The sequence below is a fragment of the Pollicipes pollicipes genome, unplaced genomic scaffold (assembly GCF_011947565.3).
Source record: "Pollicipes pollicipes isolate AB1234 unplaced genomic scaffold, Ppol_2.1 Scaffold_6686;HRSCAF=7923_pilon_pilon_pilon, whole genome shotgun sequence".
NCBI lineage: Eukaryota > Metazoa > Arthropoda > Thecostraca > Pollicipedomorpha > Pollicipedidae > Pollicipes > Pollicipes pollicipes.
This window is the reverse complement of record NW_023596921.1, coordinates 13,517,612-13,537,726: the sequence shown is the minus strand read 5'-3', so window position 1 is coordinate 13,537,726 and position 20,115 is coordinate 13,517,612. Positions and strand designations below refer to the sequence as shown.

Sequence of the window (20,115 nt, the reverse complement as noted above, 5' to 3'; positions counted from 1 at the left end):
TAGTGTGGCGCCGGCATTGAATTAGCACGCGAACGAATGAATAGACGCGAACGAATGTTCGTACTATTTGGATGACTACTTCGCAATACGTGGTTGGTTAGTATTGTTACATGGTTAACGGATGCACGGATGACAACACTGTGCGCACGGACAGGTTAACGCGTGTTCAAGACCATGTCTTACATCTCTGCGAAAGGGTTCAATGACGGGTTAACCTTATCTGTTTTTGAGGAATTATGACCGCATCTGCGTCAGCATTTTAGGAGAGAAAGGGAAAAAGAAAGAGAAAGAAAAGGGAGAGAAAGAAAGAAAGAAAGAGAGGGAGAGAGAGAAGAGAGATAAGAAGAGAGAGAGGAAGAGAGAGAGAGAGAAGAGAGAGAGAGAGGAGACGAGAGAGTGCTCGAGAAGCTCGAGAGATGGAGAGAGATTGAGTATTCTCTAGCGCTCGCGGGAAGCGCGCTAAGATGAGTAGCGAGTATCTCGCGAGAGAGGCGTAGAGCTCGTCTAGAGAGATCGGGATCCATTAGCACTCAGCCCTATAAGCTTCCAGTTCTTATGTTGAATTATCGACGTTCATTATGCCAGGAGCGAACTCGTTTAATTGACGCTATAGAAATAAACAATGGCTATATTGAAAGCACTGGATATCTCAAGCTGTGATTATGATCACGAGTCATGCTTATGCTGTGCTTTCATGCTGAGCTTATGCACTTGCGGTTATAAGCACAGGTTGCACCGTCGAACGCTGTCAAAATAGCCTGTGTTTGCCCTATAACGTCAATTAACGGGTACCTCCTGGTATACCGAAGGCCGATAACTAAGAACAAAATATCAGAACTTATAGCTGGTTTAAGTCCAGGTTTCCGGGTCTTCAGGCGTTCTGGCATGTTAATATTAGCTAACAACTCAAAGATCCCGCTCGGCAGGTTTCACGTGCACGTTAAGTTAAAAATTGTTTATGAAGAATTACGAAGCCGATGCAATCTTCGCGCACTTTGGACAACATGGGTGACAAATTTAAGCAAAGCAGCGCAAGTTACTTTAAATATAGGGCTAGGAGTACAGAAGAAAGTCTTTACTTGTGCTTTGCTATGCCATGCTTACGTCTAACGTCAGAAGTATACACTATTCCACGCACCGTTTGTTCCAACTAAGTATCAAAAAGGCGAACTTTGCTTTTTTGTGCCGTATCATTTTGAGATGGCTTCACAAAGTGTTCGACAAATAGCGAAGTTAAATGAAAGCAATGAAAAGTCAGGAAGACAAAGTCAACAGACCTTCCTTAGCGTAAGCATACATATTGCCGCAAGCTCAGGCTTTCGGTGTGTTTTTTTATTCGTATTAGTGCAGTGAACTTCACTGAATGAAAACAATAAACTTAGAGCTGTTTAGTACTTACCTCACTGAATTAATGCAACTGCTAAAGGACCGCATCAAATCACTTTAGACTCATGGGCTGATGCGGACTGATGCATTAATTCACATCGTATTCCAGCAATCACGGAAAAAATGTCATTTCGTGGTGCATACGTTTAAACGCTGATCTCAAGCGTTACAAAATCATGCTTGAACGTTGCGCGTTTCAGCGCTTCATGAGTGTTCGGGTCTCCAAGTGTCAGGGAGTCAATCGGAAGGCGGCATAGTTTCAGTGTATGTCTGTGACGTCAGCGCCCAGCCTTCGGCGGACGATAAGACCAGCCGGGCTGTTTACTCCGGAGAAGGGCCTCACCAGGTCCGATACAGCCGACCAGCCATTACTGAGAATCATCTATGTGCGGCTGTGAATCACAACTGGCCCGATACCTCGACTAGCCATTGCTAGGAATCAGTTCTGCTCGCCTGACCCATGACCTGCCGACATGGGCCAGCTCTGTAGCTGCCATGCTGCGAATCTGCCTTCAAAAGCGAGCTTCCGGATCGTGGGACGCTGATCATGAGGTGGCCTTATATTTACTTACACTGCACGAATAGTGTTAATTTTCTCCGCACCAGATATCATTGGGGCTGCAATAACTATATTTTCCTTTTGGTAGGTATACGTTTGCAGTCAGTAAGTCAGTACTCATTTCCATAGTCAGGTGACGCAGTCTTCCGTGAACTGGTGAAAGGCTCATAACACCCGAATGCCTACCACACATGCTATAGTGATGCCCATCTGCCCCTCCTGTCCTCGATTATACAACCCTGTATTACACCTTACACATCAGCCAGCACTATAACACGATTCTCCGGCCAGTGAGCGGACCCGACGTGACCCGAGCTCCCACGCGCCGCAGGCGAACTCGTGTCACGTGGTGTGGGATGGCCCATCGAGCGAGCGCTGCAAGTCGGGCGGCGACGAGAGGACCGCGCCCGGCCAGGCGCCCGTCGACGTCGGCGGCATCTCGTACTTGATGGCGGCTGTGTTCATCATAGGCGAGATCGCCGGCAGCGGGATGCTGGCGCTGCCCTTCTCGGTGACGCAAACGGGTGAGTCGATGGCACGAGCTGATTATGTTCTCACTGGCCGGTCCTCTGCTCCGCTGCGGCTGCTGCAGGCTGTGTCGGCCTCAGGTGCCTGCGTCCGCCGCTAGTGGTGCAGGCTAGTGAACGCGGACCCTGGCCGGTGTTCGCCGCTGGTGTTGCAGACCGGGTGGGTCTCAGACCCTGGCCGGTGTTCTCCGCTGGTGTTGCAGACTGGGTGGGTCTCAGCCCCTAGTCGGTGTTCGCCGCTGGTGTTGCAGACTGGGTAGGTTTTAGCCCCTGGCCGGTGTTTGCCGCCGGTGTTGCAGACTGGGTGGGTCTCAGCCCCTGGTCGGTGCTCGCCGCTGATGTTGCCGACTGAGTGTGTCCCAGCTGGTTGAGTCGATTATCTGCTGGTGTTGCAGGATGGGTAGGCGTGCTGGTGGTGCTGCTAGTCGGCTTCGGCTCGGCCTACTGCGGCATGTGCTTGTCCCGGTCCTGGCTTATTATCGAGAGCCGCTACCCGGAGCTCAAGAGTCACTCCCAAAAGCCTTTCCCCGACATCGCCGAGAAGGCGTTCGGGTCATGCGGCCGGTGAGAGCTGCCGGCACCTGGCGGCACGGGCAGAGGCGGGTTGGGCGGCTGGCCAAATCGATCGGCATGGTACTGGGTAGTTCTTACAGCTGGGGGATGACTCTTTCCACGAGATGTTGCTGATGGCTCCAGGCAGCGGAGAATGCAAACAAACTGCTTCTAGACACCAGTGGTGCTTTCGGGAAAGGTACACAACGACAAAGCAAATAATTCCAACCGTGCTATCATTATATTCTTTGCCATCCAATGTGGTCACAACTGTTGTCGGCATGGATGCTACCAAGAGCCTTGTTCTCAATATGTTCAACCATGCAAGAATAATGCGTACTCTCGTGTGCTTCTCAGGGTACTTGCTGCGGTCTGCATGTGTGTGAACACGTTCGGGACGTGCACCGTATACGTGCTGATCGTGGCCCAGATTCTGGAGAACCTGTTGTCGGTCTATGTGGAGATGCGTTACTGCTTCTGGGTGTTAGTCATCGCCTGTCTCCTCATCCCAGTGTCCTGGCTTGGAACGCCCAAGGATTTGTGGTGAGAAAGCAATGGTGCAAGCGTCCAGGAGAGTTCTTAACAGGAGCATGTGCATGAAGAAAATTTCTGTACCGCATTGTTCGTGTATGTCGCAATAAGAACGTTCCCTAAATGGTCGCAGATCAGTACAGACAGCTTATTAAGGATTGAGAACACGCTGCCGTTACAGAACAAACATAGGCCGTCTTGTGCCAAGAATCGGTTTTCCCGCAACGGCTTCTGTGCAAGTTCCCCAAATTCTGATGAAAGCGGCACCGACAACAATCGTTACCGTGGTGCACGAGCACGCCCGAGCCCGTCGGCTAGATCGACACTAGCAGGCCGTGGTATTTGTGCTGCGGGCGCGCATTACACGGTGAAGACAATAAGCAATGTACTCACGTTCATCCGCCGTGAACACCGCTCCAGTACCTTCCAGCGCGGGAACTGTTGCTCGACTGCTCTGTCATTTATCGCTGTGCAAACAATGCGCCAACCAGTGTCCACTTGCTTCGTTGGGTTTTTAGAAGATCGAATTAACAGTGAGCCCGTTCCAGTTGGACCGGTACCACTGCAGCCTGACCTCAGCGTGTGCCCGTTCCACTTGGACCGGCACCGCTGTAGCCTGACCTCAGTGTGTACCCGTTCCAGGTGGGTCGGCATCCTAGCGCTGGCCACCACCTCGCTGGCCTGGTTCTTTTCCATGGTCCAGCTTTCCGTCTACTTTGACACCCTGCACAAGAAGGCCACCTTCCACCAGCCCGACTTCCTGACCTTCTTCCTGGGCATCGGACCGATCCTCTTCGCCTATGGCGGCACCGCCACACTACCCACGATCCAAAACGATATGAAGAGCCGAGAACTATTCACGCGCTCCGTCATCGTCGGATACGCAGGTCAGGAACACGGCGACCCCAGAGGAGAGTTTCGCGGCTTGGTACCCTTTTTGATTACCTGCAGTGTAGGTAAATATTTCTGCAATCTGCCCATGAACACGCTGGTAAACGCGCAGAGACAAACCCAACGTGATGTGCAGTAATGATGATAGAAACGCGCTACCTCCAACACGTCTTAGAGCAGTTACCTCAAGATGGTCAGCATCTGTATATGACACGGATACGCAAAGATCGGTGAGCGGAGCTGATGGCGTTGACAGACTATTTCGCATGGACGAATCTCCATCTGTCCGACACGCAAGACTGTCACGGTTGGTTGCCATCTTCGTTGAAAGAACTTCAGAGGAAAACTCAGAATCCGCCTGTTTGTATTGATTAGCCGTATACTCTGCATGCTTGCGACGCTCCGTTTTTCTGGTGTAAGCTACATGCACCAACCATGAGTGGGCTTCAGTGCCCCTGTGCTTAAGTGGTTGGGGCTTTAGTGGGCTGGCTTACGTGGGGGTCCCGTCCGAGCGCCAAGCGCATACCCCGAAGATGGGTTCCCGTGCGGGTTAAGTCTGACTTTGAGGTGCGTGTAATATTCCCCATCACTGTCCACTCTCCTTTATCCGATAGCCTTAAATTGGTCGCGAATGGCGCAAAGCCTCTTATCCTAGCCAGACCGAAGCTTGAACACTTGTAAATATGGCAGGAAACACTTCATCTTTTGGCTACTGAACTAGGTATCTGACATGCATGCCCTCAATATGTCTTCCAAGAGGGTTGTGCGCGTTTGTCAGCTTCAGCGGGCGCGGATAATGCTTCCTGTACACTAGCACGCAATTAGTCAGCATGTTCGCATGCTCGTAGATCCCTCGACATGCGTCATGCGGCGTTACCAGGGGATTCGGCGGCTCGCGGCAGGCGTATTCGAAAATAAAAGTGGTCAGCCCGGCCCGCGCTCCGGTCGAACCCGTTCCCGGCAGTCCCGCGCCGGACGCCCTTCAATGAGTCGGCAGGACGCGGTGCCGTCCACCCTGCGTCCGCCTCAGCGAGCCGTGGGCAGATAAGTCCCCCGGCCGCCCCCTGTGCACGTCGGGTGTGGTGAGGTCCCGTGTTTCCCGTTTGTAACGGTGTGGCCGCCCGCTCTCCGATCCGGTCCGGTATGTACTTCCTGGCCGCCTGCACGCAACGCCCGGCCGGACAGGTTCTGCTGCGGCGACACCCCGGCTCCCCTCGCTACCGGCGCCCGCGCCTGTTTAGGGGCCGTCGCAGAGGGCTCGGAGCATCCTGATGAGCTCTAAGCCGGGCTTGGGGCGTCTGCGGTCTGACTTTCCGCAGCGGAATTGTCGCCCCGCGGCGGGTTCAGCGCGGTCTCTTCCGGGCCACTCACGCCTCTCTGATGAGCTCGGTCGAGGACCTGTCCTAGGCGACTTAGGCTCGACCTCTGTTTCGCTTCCGGACTGAAATGACGCCTTCGTCGGTTATCTCGTTAGAACGGCGCGTCGCGTTTAACATAGATCGACGGGACTTAAGTCTTGCAAAAATGCAGCACTTGTTGGCAAGTGTGAGATAGGGTTGCTGACAGTGGCTGGCATTGGTGATGTGTTGTCAATGATGTGATAAAATGCTCGACATGCTTTATTTACTGCCTTAAACGCCCTAAATATATTTCAGCCGAGGGATACAGTTTCGCAAAATGAGTTAGGGGTGGGGATGGCCGAGGGAAACGACTCAACCCCTCCCGAAATAACGGAAAACTGGTTTTACTCCTGGAATGTACCACTTTCTCCAAAGTTGGGAGGGGGGAGGGCGGGTGCTAGAGCTCCTTACAAGTGAATAAGAAACACTCTGCCGCGGTTCCAGCCTGCTGTGTTTTTCTACCCTGTTTCTGGTGTGCCTTTGGTGGCTAATTATAGGTGCTAGACATTTATTTGATATCTGTATTTCAAAGTTCAAAATAAATAGTCTGAGCCATTACGCCATATTTTCTGTTACCTGCGCGTCCGAGAGGTAATCCTGTCGCTTTCACATTTGAATGTCACCATTGTCAAAAGTGCTCTGACAAAGTCGACCTGGTCCTGGCCTAAGCAGGTAATCGCCTGAACTTTGCATTCCAGCTGACATCTTCAGACTACTTTGCTGTAAAAATGGGCGCCTTTAGCTGGCTGCCAAGCGACCTTACCGCTAAAAATCTGAACCTTTCAGGTCTGATAACGCTGTACGTTCTCATCGCTGCGCTGGGTTACGCTGCCGCGGGTGACAGCGTATCCTCCAACATCCTGGACACGCTGAAGACGAGGACGCCCGGCATGTTGCCGGTGGTGGCGGAAATTCTCTTCCTGGTCCATTTGTTGACGGCATTCTTCGTCGTCATCAACCCGTTCTTCCAACAAATGGAGTCGGTGTTCCACGTGGCCGACAGTGAGTCGCCCCATGGCTTGTGTGTGTTCAAGCCGAAACATTGATATGACTGACAACCCCTTCCTCTTCAGCAATGTTCAGGAGGCGTGCGCGCTGTCGTGGATAGTGGCCAATATCTTGAATCCTCTACTTGTGTTACACAATTCAATTATATTGCGTACAGCTCAACTTCAATTGTGCGCGGGATTAAATGTGCAGCTAACGTCTTAAAGCCGGCTATCTTTTATTAGAAACCTGACAATAAAGTTCCTTAGGTTGGTCTGTTTGATATCTATGGGCGCTGAGAATAAACTATATCATACCACTGAACAAAACGTCTGGACCATATGGAGTCGTGAGGCGGGAGTAGCGACACAAAAATGAGGCAGCGAGTCCCGTGGCAGTCTGTGAGACAAACACCTCCATCATTTCAGCACCAGTGTCGAGTCGGCCGCGCCAGGTGAGGGCCTGGCCCTCGCCCAGCAGAGCGTGACAGCCGGCGTGGCGACCGTTTCAGAGTTTGACCTGAGGCGGGTGCTGTTCCGCACGGCTCTGATGGGACTGCTGGTGCTGGTGGGTGAGACCGTTCCCGACTTCGTGGACCTGCTGGGTCTGATCGGCTCGTCCTGCGTGGCGATTACGGGATTCATCCTGCCGTGCGCCATGTACCTACGCCTGGTCGGCCAGACGGACCCCGCCGGCCGCTGGAGCGCAGAGTGAGTGCCGCCGCACAGCTCGAGCAGGTGCGGTGGCCAGCCCCGCCGGCCGCTGGAGCGCCGAGTGAGTGCCGCCGCACAGCCCGGGCAGGTGCGGGGGTCAGCCCCGCCGGCCGCTGGAGCGCCGAGTGAGTGCCGCCGCACAGCCCGGGCAGGTGCGGGGGTCAGCCCCGCTGGACGCGGCTGGGAGCGCCGAGTGAGTGCCGCCGCACAGCCCGGGCGGGTGCGGGGGTCAGCCACGCTGGACGCGGCTGGGAGCGCTGATGAACGCCCTATGGGTGGTGTGAGCACGGCCGTTGGACTGTTGCGTGCCTGAGGAAGTGGAGAGGGGAAGGGACGGACGCCGCGACCGCGGGCCAGCAGCCGACGGGTTAGATAAGGAGGATCCCATGTACCCTTGCCCCGTCCGTTGATACTGCCAGTACCGCACTATTCCTAAATACGGCGATTTAAAGAAAAAGAGAAAGAGAGAGGGAGAGAGAGAGGGAGAGAGAGTGAGAGGGAGACAGAGAAAGAGAGGAGACAGAGAGAGAGAGAGAAAGAGAGAGAGAAAGAGAGAAAGAAAGAAAGAAGAGAGAGAGAGAGAAAGAGAGAGAGAGAGAGAGAGAGAGAGAGAGAGAGAGAGAGAGAGAGAGAGAGAGAGAGAGAGAGAGAGAGAGAGAGAGAGAGAGAGAGAGAGAGAGAGCAAGGATTTCCAATGTTACTGGAAATGTATATTTCTTTGCAATTTTACGAGTGGAATATAGTTAACAGCGGTATAAGAGCCATTTCATTTTGACAAGTTCACTTGTTAAATTGTTGCCCAAACTATCAGCACGGACGTTGCGTTAGGTTGACCAATTGCGGCAGCAAGGACGTTGCTCGTCGAGGGTGCTGCATGTTTTATTTTCGTCCGACCACATTCGAATTGGAACAGCTGATAGATGTCAGATGTATCAACTACCGGTAGTCTCTGCCGAGAATTCCAAATTTGAGATAGAACCATGTCCTGCCAAATGTGTGTTGTTGTTGGGTTTTCACTGTCATGTTGTTGAAGTTAATGAGCTAGTCATCTTAAGCTGTTCATGTTAATTTAAGCCATAGACCAGTTTCGATAGAAAATTCCCGTACACTTCCGTGTGCAGGATATTGATGGGTTTTAGCAGTGTAGCGCAGCCCATCTTTGCAGACTGATAACGTAAGAGACCGCAGGTCGAGCCCTTGTTAAGGTCAACTAACCGGATATTTTGTAGCTTAAGCGAGCCGTCTCAACCCGAGCGGGCCTGCGGCACTTCTGAGGGGCTTACGGCTTTGCGATGACTGCCCGTGCCACCGGGAAGTTTTCATCGAGAAGGGGCATGTTTGTTTAAAGTCGTGCTGCAAGGCATGAGCTTGAAAGCCGCCTGATCATGCAGGATTTCACACACAAGGCAGCGCCAGAAATTCGCGTCCTGTTCCATTCACTGGGTAACGATAAACTTGCAATCAAAAATAACAGTTGAAAAACACCAATACCTTCAGTGTTTTTCCTAAGCACCTCATCATCTCGTTACTGAGTAACGAAGCCGTCATCTCGGTGACCTGAGGCCACGTCATCATTGGACCAACGCCTTTTGTCCGAGGAGAGACAGGAAGATTGTTCTAGCGCGTGTGTTGGTCGCTGTTCGAAGCCCGTCACGTGCGCTCGAGCGGGCACCAACACTGCACATGTGTAAAGATTGCTTAGATGCTGGCGATTGCCCAGCTTGGTTGTATTTCGGAGACCAGCGGGAAAGATAAAGACCTGAAACCAATGTATGCTGTAGCATCGGTGGCAACTCTGTGCACAGAACACCAAAACGAACTTCTTTGAATTCCTGGGCGTCTCCTGATGTTTTAGGAGCCCCTGTAAGTCTGTTTGTTCTAGGGGGACAGCGGCGTTTCAGCAACCTTGATTATTATTAGGCCTGACTTTGATGCTTATTCCTGATCATTTTACACCCGTGATATTTTGGGAATTTTGATACTTCTGTGGGCCGAGAACCGGGTATTCCTTAATGTCCTGGTGCTTCTGCTGGTCTTATTTGTAGTTCTTGTCCATTGCGTTTCTGTCTTCTTTTGCACGCTGTGGTTTTCTCTGTCTCGTCACCTAACTATCGCTGCTAAGACACCAACCTTGTTTGGCATATCCTGGCTAATTATTTTGACGAATATTGGTGTCGCGGAACACCATGATAGCAGCAACAAACAAAAACAGTAATGAAACAGGGGGCTTGGCTGCTGCTCGACGTCAGCGGAGCAAGCTCTAATTTGCCCACAAGGCCTTTTAAAATACGACACTCAAGTTTTTATAGCTAGTTCATTCAGACCGACCGTTTTTGTTTCAGGTGTAGCCCCTCAAGCCGGGTTCAATTAAGTCTGATGCGGTCGAAGTACCGAATCCCCCAGCAGGGATTTCATGAGAAAATTTCCTCGTGAAAAATGGAGCGCAAATTTTTTCTCCTCTTGATAACCTCAAGAGTCTCTTTAACGTTTCTGGGAACCTATGCAGCCTCTACAAAGCAAGTGACTTTTCCGGCTTTGGATTCTGCCGATGACATGCTGTATATATAGACCGGGACCTACAAGCTTTTCATTGCAATCTAAAGAGTTTTATTTTCCATTGACCCTCTGAAAATGGATGCGCCGCGCTTTGTACGCAGCATTCATTTCTCTTCGGTGAGCCCTGCCATGTCTTTGGGGTCCCTTTTCCAGATTTGTGCACGTCGCACTCCCAGACACCTCATTTCTATCCTCTCGGATAGCACACATTCCTCAGTCGACTTACCGCCACCGATATACACGCTGGCACACACCACACCACACCGTTTTGTTCAGCCTGATCACCCTGATCACCGTCAGCCTGATCACCGCGCACACCACGCTTCCAGACAGCTTACGCCTGCCCGGGGCACACGCACGCGCTGCCCGCCCAGCGGATACCCCGCGTGAGCGCCCGCCTCGGCTCAAAACGGCCGAGCCGGCAGTTCTCCAAGGCGTCACCTAGCAACCGAACAGGCAGGTTTCGCTCTCGAATCATTCCCCACCGTAGATCACTCAACGATTTCAACACTGGGGACGGGGTGAGGGGAGGCTTAGTCTTTTGGACATATGCCTACGTCTTACGTGTATCTTATCGCCGCCGTTTTATGCAGTAAGCTTGCGTGGCACGGAACCACAGAGCATAAATCAGCTACACAAAGCGAACAGAGATGTGGCGAACGGAAGCCGATTTGCAGACCATAGCAAACAAGATCCCTCATTATCGTATCCCAAGTTCTCTCACATGCTTATCTCCTTTAGAGGGAAAAAATTCCCGCCACAAAACTTGTTTACGACACTGAACATGTATACTAAGATGCCTTATCTTCTTAAGGGGAGCGTTCTACCTTTGAAGATACGGAGGTAAACATTAGATATGATGGAAGAGCTCCCGTGTGACTACTGGCATGCATTGAATTGTGAAAGGCGGCTTCAGTGCGAACTTCCAAACGAAGCTTTGTCATAAAGGACAAAGGTTCGTTAATTTGCATGTGATGTTCTCTTCAGTACGTCACCATTTGATCACGCCGTGAAAACATTTCATTGCGTCAGAGTCACTGCCAGACTGGCTGCGTCAGATCTGCCGCTATAGCGGACGGCGTAACTCCCGCGTGGTACTTCTCTGGGCCTCAAGCTGGTGTTACTGGTCTAGGCACGAATGTTTTTGTTACTTGCTATGTGTACGTGTGCTTTGTCCTTTTCTGGTGGTGTTATTGTTGTATGGTGGAATGTTTTGTCCTTGTTTTTGTTTTTAACTTGCATTTGCGTCCTCGGTCTGGGATCTATTCTGAACTATTCAATCTCGGCCTCATGGCCGTGTGCATCAATCTATCCGAAGACGCGGTTCGTGGTCTGTACAGGCCATCAGCAGTTTGAACTGCCTGTTAGCCAATTGTCTTTGAGTTCTGGGACACTTCCTACTCGTGTATTCCAAACATAAATGTTTCCTTGACCGTATTTTTCTTGACCTAAAACACAATGGGGCGAATGAAGCGTGGGTACATGCGCGACATTTCTTTGGCCCCACACATATCTGGGTAGCTTTCAAATAGACGGCGCGAAATAGGCTGCACAAGTTCACATGCGCTAAGCTCGGAAACAAGACGATTTTAAGTCTTGAAAAGGCATGACTATGAACTGCAAGGCATGATCTTACAAATGCCTGTCTTAGTTTAAAAAACGAGCAAAAGCGGAGCAACTGCTTTTGGCTCAGTGCGAGCAAACATCAAATGGATGTATCCAAATAGAAAAATAATGGCCTGCTTTTCTGGCTGCAAAAGCAAAGGCATATGCTGACGAAGCGACGGTCACAAAGTATATCTATAGTGCTTTTGGCACAATCTTTTTGTTTATGGGCATGAGGTTGCCACTAAGTGTCTCATTTCAATAACAGTGCTTAGCTGTAAACTTAACCACATCCAGATGGAAACCAACAAAGCCAAAGGAGGTAACTCTAGAGCATAGGTGAAGGAGCGCCTCAGAAAGCGGGCTGCTAAAGTAAATTTTGAAGCCGATTCCTTCCATGCATCGCCATTGGGTTAACGCCCAGCATCTTCGGAAATTCTGAGTGCCATGACACCTATCGACTCGTCACCCTCATTCCCCAGCGTCACCCTCCTTCCCAATCTCCTCTTTCCCTGAGACGTTAACAGTGGAGAGCGACCGACTGAAGTGATCCCTTTGTTCCAGGGCGTTACCGGTTTGGGAGCGAGCCATTCTGGTGACGCTCATCGTCCTGGGGGTGGTGGTCGGGGCTACGTCAACAGTGATGGCGATGACCAACATCATCAAGCACGGCCTGGCCTCCTCCTGCCTGATTTCTACCTGACGACTGCTTCCGTGGGCTTCACGCTACGACTCCCGTCCTCGAACGACAGCGCCGCCATCCAACACCGTAGTGCGTCCGAGGCGACACCTCACGGCGTGGCAGAGAACTATGCTGGCCGCCCATGTCGGGCACGCGTGCAAACCGCACGCTTTGCCGCTAAAAGGCGCGCAATGGTAGACGTCACTACACCAATTTTTCAATCAAATCTTATGAGCATATCATCGCTCCAACACGGCACTGATTGGCATGCCATAATGTCAGAGCGCAAATCAACACACGTCGCCGAGTGTCTACAACCTTCTCGCGGGTCAAAGCATTTTTGTATGCCTAAATATATGCACTGCGTGACTCGTGGTGTTATATATAAATACCGGTATATTTTCAGTGCTAAGAGCATTATCCTACTCTGGTTTCCGTACACATGACAGGTGGTACACAATGGTCTATCAGGGCATACGTTCCTGTCGAAAACGTCGCTAGATCGTAGGAAAATCTTATGAAGCCATGACATATTTTCATGACGCAATTTGTATTGCATCCAGTCATTCCGTTCCAGTCTAAAAATTGTTTTTAAGTGGCAAGTGCATTTTTTTCAAAGTTTGCAAGCATGCTTATAGATCGTCAAGTTCTCAAGGATTTGCGTGCTTAAATGGTTACGATGAGACAAAAGATATAAGCACAGATTGGTATATTAACCTTACATTCAACCTCATTGGTAAATATCTTGCACATGACACGTTTGAGCGGGTCATTCATTATTCTGTATAGAGGTCTAATAAACCAACAGCGCAAAAAAGACAGGTGTAATTATTGCGAGGCGAAAATGTCCCTGTTCATCGACCACCTGTGTTCGTGGGTAAAAACAACGGAAGCGTTTAGACGTGAACGCGTTCAAAGTTTCAGGCCGCTGCGTTACCCTCTGAAGGTCGTACTTCTGCATTCAAAGGGGTTCCAAGACATTGGTTTCGTGGAAAAGACTCCTGCCGACCGGAGTGCTAAGATATTACTTACACTGCAAATTATTATACGCGACATTAATGCTACGCGACAATGCTTTAGCTACAAAAATGTGTCCGTCATTATTTCTGCTGTCAAAGTAATGCAATCCTCAACTATACGCGCCATCACTTCTAATGCCGACAGTTATGTGCAAAATTAGCGCTACACGACAAAATTTCAACTTAAAAACTTATACCCAGCGTTCCTTCCATTGCAAAAACTTCTGCAGTATTTACGCACGGGCAACATTGCTTCTACTTTCAGCATTTAGCCGTGGAGTGGAGAATGTGTGAATACCAAGCAGGGGTGTAGGAACTAAGCTAACTAGTCACTAGCTAACAACTTATCGGTTAAGATGGAACCCAAATTGAGGAATAATGAAATTTGAAGTTCGTGATAACAATACGAAAACTTGGTTAACCATTTCGCTGCCTTTTTGTCGATTCATCGTGCCTGGCGGATGGGTAAAAGCTGCAGTTTTGGCAGCAGAAATCCAATGACGTGCATGTTTTTTGGAAGTATTAGTTTATTGTGTAGGCGTGCAACCCTAAAGCCTTATATGTAAGTCATTGTAGTAGTTGTAATGTCGCGTCTTTAGTGAGCACCGCACTAGGCATGTGGTCTCATATTCAGTCGAGGGCCCCATCCAACCGTCATCTGTAACAGGACGGTGTGTCATATGCGGGCACACGCCTCCTTCCATCCCGAGTTATCTGGTCTCTCTTCACCGAGGTGTCTGAAGTAAGAAAAAACTGGAATTTGCATTCCTTGTGAGAAACAGTGACGCATGGAATTTCCTGCGTCAGAAGTTTGTCGTGTATAAGTCTGTGCGTTTCAAATTTTTGAATAAAAAGTAAGGTCGCATAGAAGCTATATGTTAGAAGTTATGTAGCTGAGAGGTAATGTCGCACAGAAGCTTTGCGATGAAATTTAAACTTATGAAATGTCATGCATCCAAAGATTTGACAAACGTGATATTGCTGTGCGTAAGGTTATGCGCTAGACATTTTGTTGCATGACGGCAATTTCGTGCAGATGTTTCACAATAGACGATTTGTCGCGTAAAAGTTGTCCGCAATAGAAGGATGACGCGAGGATGTTTTTACCTTAGACGTTTTCTTGCGTAGTGGCAATGAGGTGTGGAAGTCTTTGCGTTAGCAATTGTTTTGTTAGAAGTTTTGACGCGTGGAAGCTAATTGCTTCAGGTATTCTTGTATTCGAAGCAATGCCATGCAGAAGTTGTGTCGTGCAAGTTCTGTCATTAGCAGTATGTACGTTAGAAGTATTGTCGGTACACCCTTAAACTGAGTGGAAGTGCCGATGCTATGATTTGCGAAACATGCCCTGTATTGTATGGCACAAATATTGCGCATGAGCATTGGCAAAAAAGCAATAATATTTATAAATAAATGCTATCTGATTTTCTGGAGTAGTAATCATGCTGATCAGAAGCTTTTCAAATGAAAGTTTTTCATCATTTTTCAAATTTTGACGTGTAGCACTAATGTTACATTAAAGTCGTTGCAGTAAAAGTAGTGGGACATCTAAGTAATGACTACCAGAGTTGTCGCAATAGATGAATGACCGGTATAAGTTTTTGAAGCATATGAGTTTTGTCGTCGAACATTAATGTCGAGTGTGATTTTGTAGCAGAATGAATCGTAATAAATGGATAAATTTGCAGAGTGAAGGAATGATGGATGTAATTTTTTTTTAAGCAAAACTTTTGTCGTTTAGCACCTGGCAATATAAGAAATGTTGCGTATAGATGATGACTGTATTATAACTTTTGCAGCAGAGGTAATGACGGGTATAAGCTTTTGAGGTATACATTTTGTCACGTAGCACTGATGTCGTATATAGGTATTAAAAATTGTAACAGAAGTAACATCGCGATAAACTTATATTGTAGCACTCCGGTCTGCATGAGCCTATACCGCAGCACTTATGTTGCGACACCGCATAGTATGAACCATATTGGGATCGCACGTCCAAAGACGGTCACTACGGCAAAGATTATACGGCGGTCACAAATAACAGACAAAGTACTCCGGCTCATGAAGTTGTTGGGATGGCTCAAGGACATTTGACGATAAGGGGTCTAAAGGGCTCGGAGACCGATGAACTCTACTGAAAGGGCCAAGGGGCTCACTTTAACCCTCTTACCCTCACGTAAACCTTTACCTTTAACTTTTACCTAATCCTCACTTTAACTTTTAGCCCGCTAACCCTCACACTGATGTGGCTTCGATGCGTCCCCTCCCTGGTTATAATATGCTGGGGTCCGCGCTGCCCGCGCTGTCTGTTCTAGAAGGGAATTCATAACATTATGCATTACACGTCATGTGCGCGTAAGTAACTTCAAAAAACCATGCAGGAACTTCTACTAATTTATTGAGTGAGTCACAGCGCTTGATTCCATGCGAGTTGTGCTTTGAGAATCTCGTGATTACCGTTTGATGTCGGTGAGGAATTCGTCGGTGGGCAAGACATTATGTAAAAAGCGAGGCGCCTTTGCTCCGAGTTACGCGCACGGTAAAAATGAAGTTGACGGGGAAACGTTATGGAAAGCCGTGGTTAACATAATGGTGGTCAGTATGGGAAATTTCGCTTGAGAGTATAGAAAGAAATATCGAAAATTTATATTAACAAAAAAAGAAAGTCAGCTCGTCACATGAAGATTATGAAAGTAGAGCGATTATAACATCTTGCAAAACGTGCCGTAGGCCAAGAATAACCATGCGATGTGCGGATGGTCCGTAGCGATGCAATACATAAAGAAATATCTGTTGAAAATATCGATAGAGATATTGTCATTTATGCAGTGAAGTGGATAAGGTTCAATAAGAGTTAACTAGAATAGCGTAATGGTATAATGCAAAGCGGCCAACTTTAATCAACGCAAAATGTACTCAAAGCGAGAGGTAAGCTCACATCACATATGTAATGTATTTTCGGCGCAAAGTAAAGTGATCCCATAATCCAACCGCCACACAAAATCATTTCGGGCTTTTGCGGCGGGGCGATGGCAATTAATTTGTTCCAGGAAGAGGCTGCACAATAAAAACAGCCGGGCAGAGAAAGAACGGCAAGAACCAAATGGTCGCGATGGGCCCGACATCGTCGCCCTGATGGTGCCCTGTCATACGACGGGACGCGTCGTGAACAACCAGCAATTATGTTCAGCGTAACCAAGGGGAGGGAATTTCGTCCAACGGAACCAGAGCGCAAGTAGGAAGAAGGAGAGGCTAGTAACTCGAAAAAAATAAATGTAGACGCAAAATGTTACCGGCGCCCCAAAATATGTGTACATATTCATGTCATATTCAGGGGTGCCAATTTCTGTTAATTAGTGAGGGGGCCGAACCGAAGGCCCGTCAACCCACGTTCCTCACTCCCATTTTTCTCACCGGATTTAGCCCACTTTGTTTTGATTAAACGCAATGTATGTTTTTTATCTTTGTATAATGTATAAAAGCCTTTGATTTAAGCAGTATGGAAATCACGCAGGGTTGGATCCAGGGAGCACGGGCACTGGACGCAGCGTCCCTTCTGATCGGCACGTGAAGGCGCTCCTTTAGAGGCCACCTTAGGGCGCCGATGGCGCTCTTCTTTGGCGGTCATGGGAGGCCGCACGCATTTTGGCTATGGGGACGCGTGTGGAGTTCGCCATGGACTCAGGTCATCCCGTATTCCAGAACTTTTCACTTGAACATCACAAACCATTGCGAGTCTTATAGCGCTAAGTATGTGAAGTTTATTACATCGTTCATCCGCTCAGCTGTTATGATTTGCATCTGATGGTAAGGGCAACCAATACTTTGTTATGAGTCGTACGAGACGCCACTACGCAGAAAGATAAAAGAAGATAGTATTTTTGTCATGCTCATCTTTTGTCCGCATTTTTTTAAGCATTCCAAGCAAAAACATTGGAGGGCCAAGCCAACATTGGGGAGCCCTAACTCGACGCTGGGGGCCAGGGCTCTCACAAAAGAAAACAAATCGAAGACGGTGGTTGTATTGCATTATGCCAACCAGTTACGTCTTAGTCAAGACTAAAAATAACATCGGAGGCCATTTGGCTTAAATGCCCCCTTTTATTACGGTGGAAGCTCCATGAGTACCGGCCTGCACAACTTGCAAAAGTTTGTGGCCCCACACCCACTTGGAAGCTCCATGAGTACCGGCCTGCACAACTTGCAAAAGTTTGTGGCCCCACACCACACTTCTGCTATCATACACTTTACCGTATGAGCAGCCGTAAATCTTAGTCTGAGCATGCCAGGATCAGTGGGCAAAATCAGCTCAGTTTTTTTAGTGAAAAACTGTCTCATATTCATGTTGTAATGAACAAGCTTCTTCATGCTTCCGAATCATTAGTAATTGTTGGATCAATCCTTTGCTGATAAATAACATTTCCTACAGACGTCATTCAAGGTGCAGATCGAGCGAATTTCATTTAACAGTCAGTTTTGTATGTCTCTACCGGCCTCAGTGGCGCCAATCAGCTCGAGTCACATTTGCCGCGGAACGTCGCTTTGTTTGCTTGCAGGCGGTGCGAGTCGTCTCGCTGAGTGGTAGCGTTAGCGGTGTCTGGTCACGGGTGGGAGGTATCCTGGGGCCACTAATTGTGATTACATCTGAAAGTTAGTCCCGGATTTCCTGTGCAGTGCTGCTCCGAGAAGTCCAAACTGAAGCTTGTGGAAAGCGGCTGAATCAAATTAGGTGTTCAGCTGGGCACCAGTATAACAGTATTGCAGTCGGCGCCCAGTTGCATACCGCGTACAGGAGCCACTTTTTACCGTGAACACAAAATGTCTGAACGCGGGAAGAAAGTCCCACTCCTCTGGGATCAGAGAATCAATCGGTAAGGACATTTTTGCTTTTCCTGTCCTGTCGGTTGTGATAGATAATGCCCCCTTGAATAGATTTGTGGAGCCAAGCTGGACGTATGATCACTTCACTTTTACGTTCACATTTTTCTCGCTAAAATATGTCAGTAATCAAGGCAAAAATTTAAAGGCAAGGCTTATCGCTGGTGTAAATGTATGAGCTGAAAATATTTGCTGTAATCTTTTACTAAGCTACCTTCCCACATACGGATGCTGAGGATAGGCTTTCATGGGAGATGTGTAATATGGGCTCATCTGGTGATATGAATCTGCCATATGTGCCATATGAAAGTGCCATATGAAATGCTGAATTTTGTGGGTGTTAAGTATTCAGGATTGTATTATGAGTAAAATACTGGCATCCACATTGTGTACAAAATGTCAAATGTCAATTAAATGCTTAATATAGGTAGCTTTGCAGTTTCCTTCACTTTGAATCTGTTTGAAATGGTCCTGATTTTATGCAAAGCTCAATCATGTAACAGTTTTGGTTCAGGAGATTTACAGAATGAATGGAATTTGTCAAGGCTATTATATCATAAGCAAATGGTGTGTTAATTGAACCTGAGCCAAATAGGCTGTGTACGAGTGCGTGATTACTGTGCCAGATTGCTCACTCCTTGCTCATTCTCATTTCAGAATGCCTCGTCAGAGAAGGGGAGCGACACATATGAAATGTCACGGGTAAGTGGGGACCAAAAGTCTGGCACTTGTGTTGTTGATTATGGTAAATTGCCACTTGTTAGGCTTCAACCCTATTCCATGCACTGGCACATTTTGCCCGACATAGTCTTCCATTAGGATGCCAGTAGGGTAGTGGTAAGGCTGCACAGCTGAGAAATCAGATGCATGCTGTTTGATTCCTTGCAGTGCTCACCCTTCCTGAGAGGTTAAAAGGCTGTTGACATACAGAGTCAGCAGCTGTGTGCATGACTGCACTGCTTATCCTTGGCATGATTTTACAACTTGCATAATAGTGTCAAGTGTACAAATTGTGCCATACCATGAAACATTAAAGCATGTTAAAACACGCTATCAACATGATGCAGGCTATTATCAGTTTTCATTGAGTCTGGTCTTCAGTGCACCTGATCTTTGGGAACTTTGACATTGATGGAGCCTTCTACACTCCGCTTTGAGCGAAGAATGAGCCCCAGCATTCGACATCACATGTGGGACTTGCAGCTAACAATTCTTAGTTTTCCCTTGTGAATATGCAGAAAGCCATCGTACTAAGCTGGTGCAGTAGCTGGGACACTGCATGCATAGCTTTTTAATAACTTATCGGACATTATCTATGAAGAACCCTTTCGTCTGGACCCATGTGAGTTAGATCGCTACCATAAACATAAATCCTTTGCCTATGTTTAGGCCATTGGCAGGTCAAATTTCGTACACAGAGCATGGCATTGCTCTTAGATGGGGGAGGGCCTCCCAGGGTGGCAAAGTCAGCATAAAACAATGAGATTGATAATGATAGTATTTGCAGTTGTGTGAAGGGTAACTTTGCAGTTGTGTGAAGGTTAACTCATTATTCTACCAAATTGTGTTGCATTTTCATCCTGTAACATGATAACTTGAAAGAGAAAATAGCTCAAGTGCAGGCAAATGGTGATGGCAGACAGGTGTTGGACTGAATAATTAGTTACTTGTTTTCCCAGGTTGTGTTTTTGTGTTTGAGATGGGCAGTCAGAGTACAGGTATGTAGAGGAATATTTTGCTTGAGTTTTGGCAGCATTCATAGGGAAGGCAGAGTTTGAAAAATGTGAACCTTCCTCTGAAATATGAGCAAACTACTTCTCTCTTAATATAAT

General features: G+C 48.3%; 1 protein-coding gene across 1 annotated transcript; it reads left to right on the top strand.

Annotated features, from left to right (window-relative positions):
* Nucleotides 1-995: 995 nt before the first annotated feature.
* Nucleotides 996-13,390, top strand: LOC119107942 (lysine histidine transporter-like 1). Its single transcript, XM_037231535.1, has 7 exons — nt 996-1,287; nt 2,277-2,469; nt 2,868-3,036; nt 4,198-4,442; nt 6,633-6,848; nt 7,345-7,543; nt 12,272-13,390. Exons 1-7 carry the CDS (start codon nt 1,201-1,203, stop codon nt 12,408-12,410), a joined length of 1,248 nt encoding a protein of 415 aa, XP_037087430.1. The 5' UTR covers nt 996-1,200; the 3' UTR covers nt 12,411-13,390.
* Nucleotides 13,391-20,115: the final 6,725 nt, after the last annotated feature.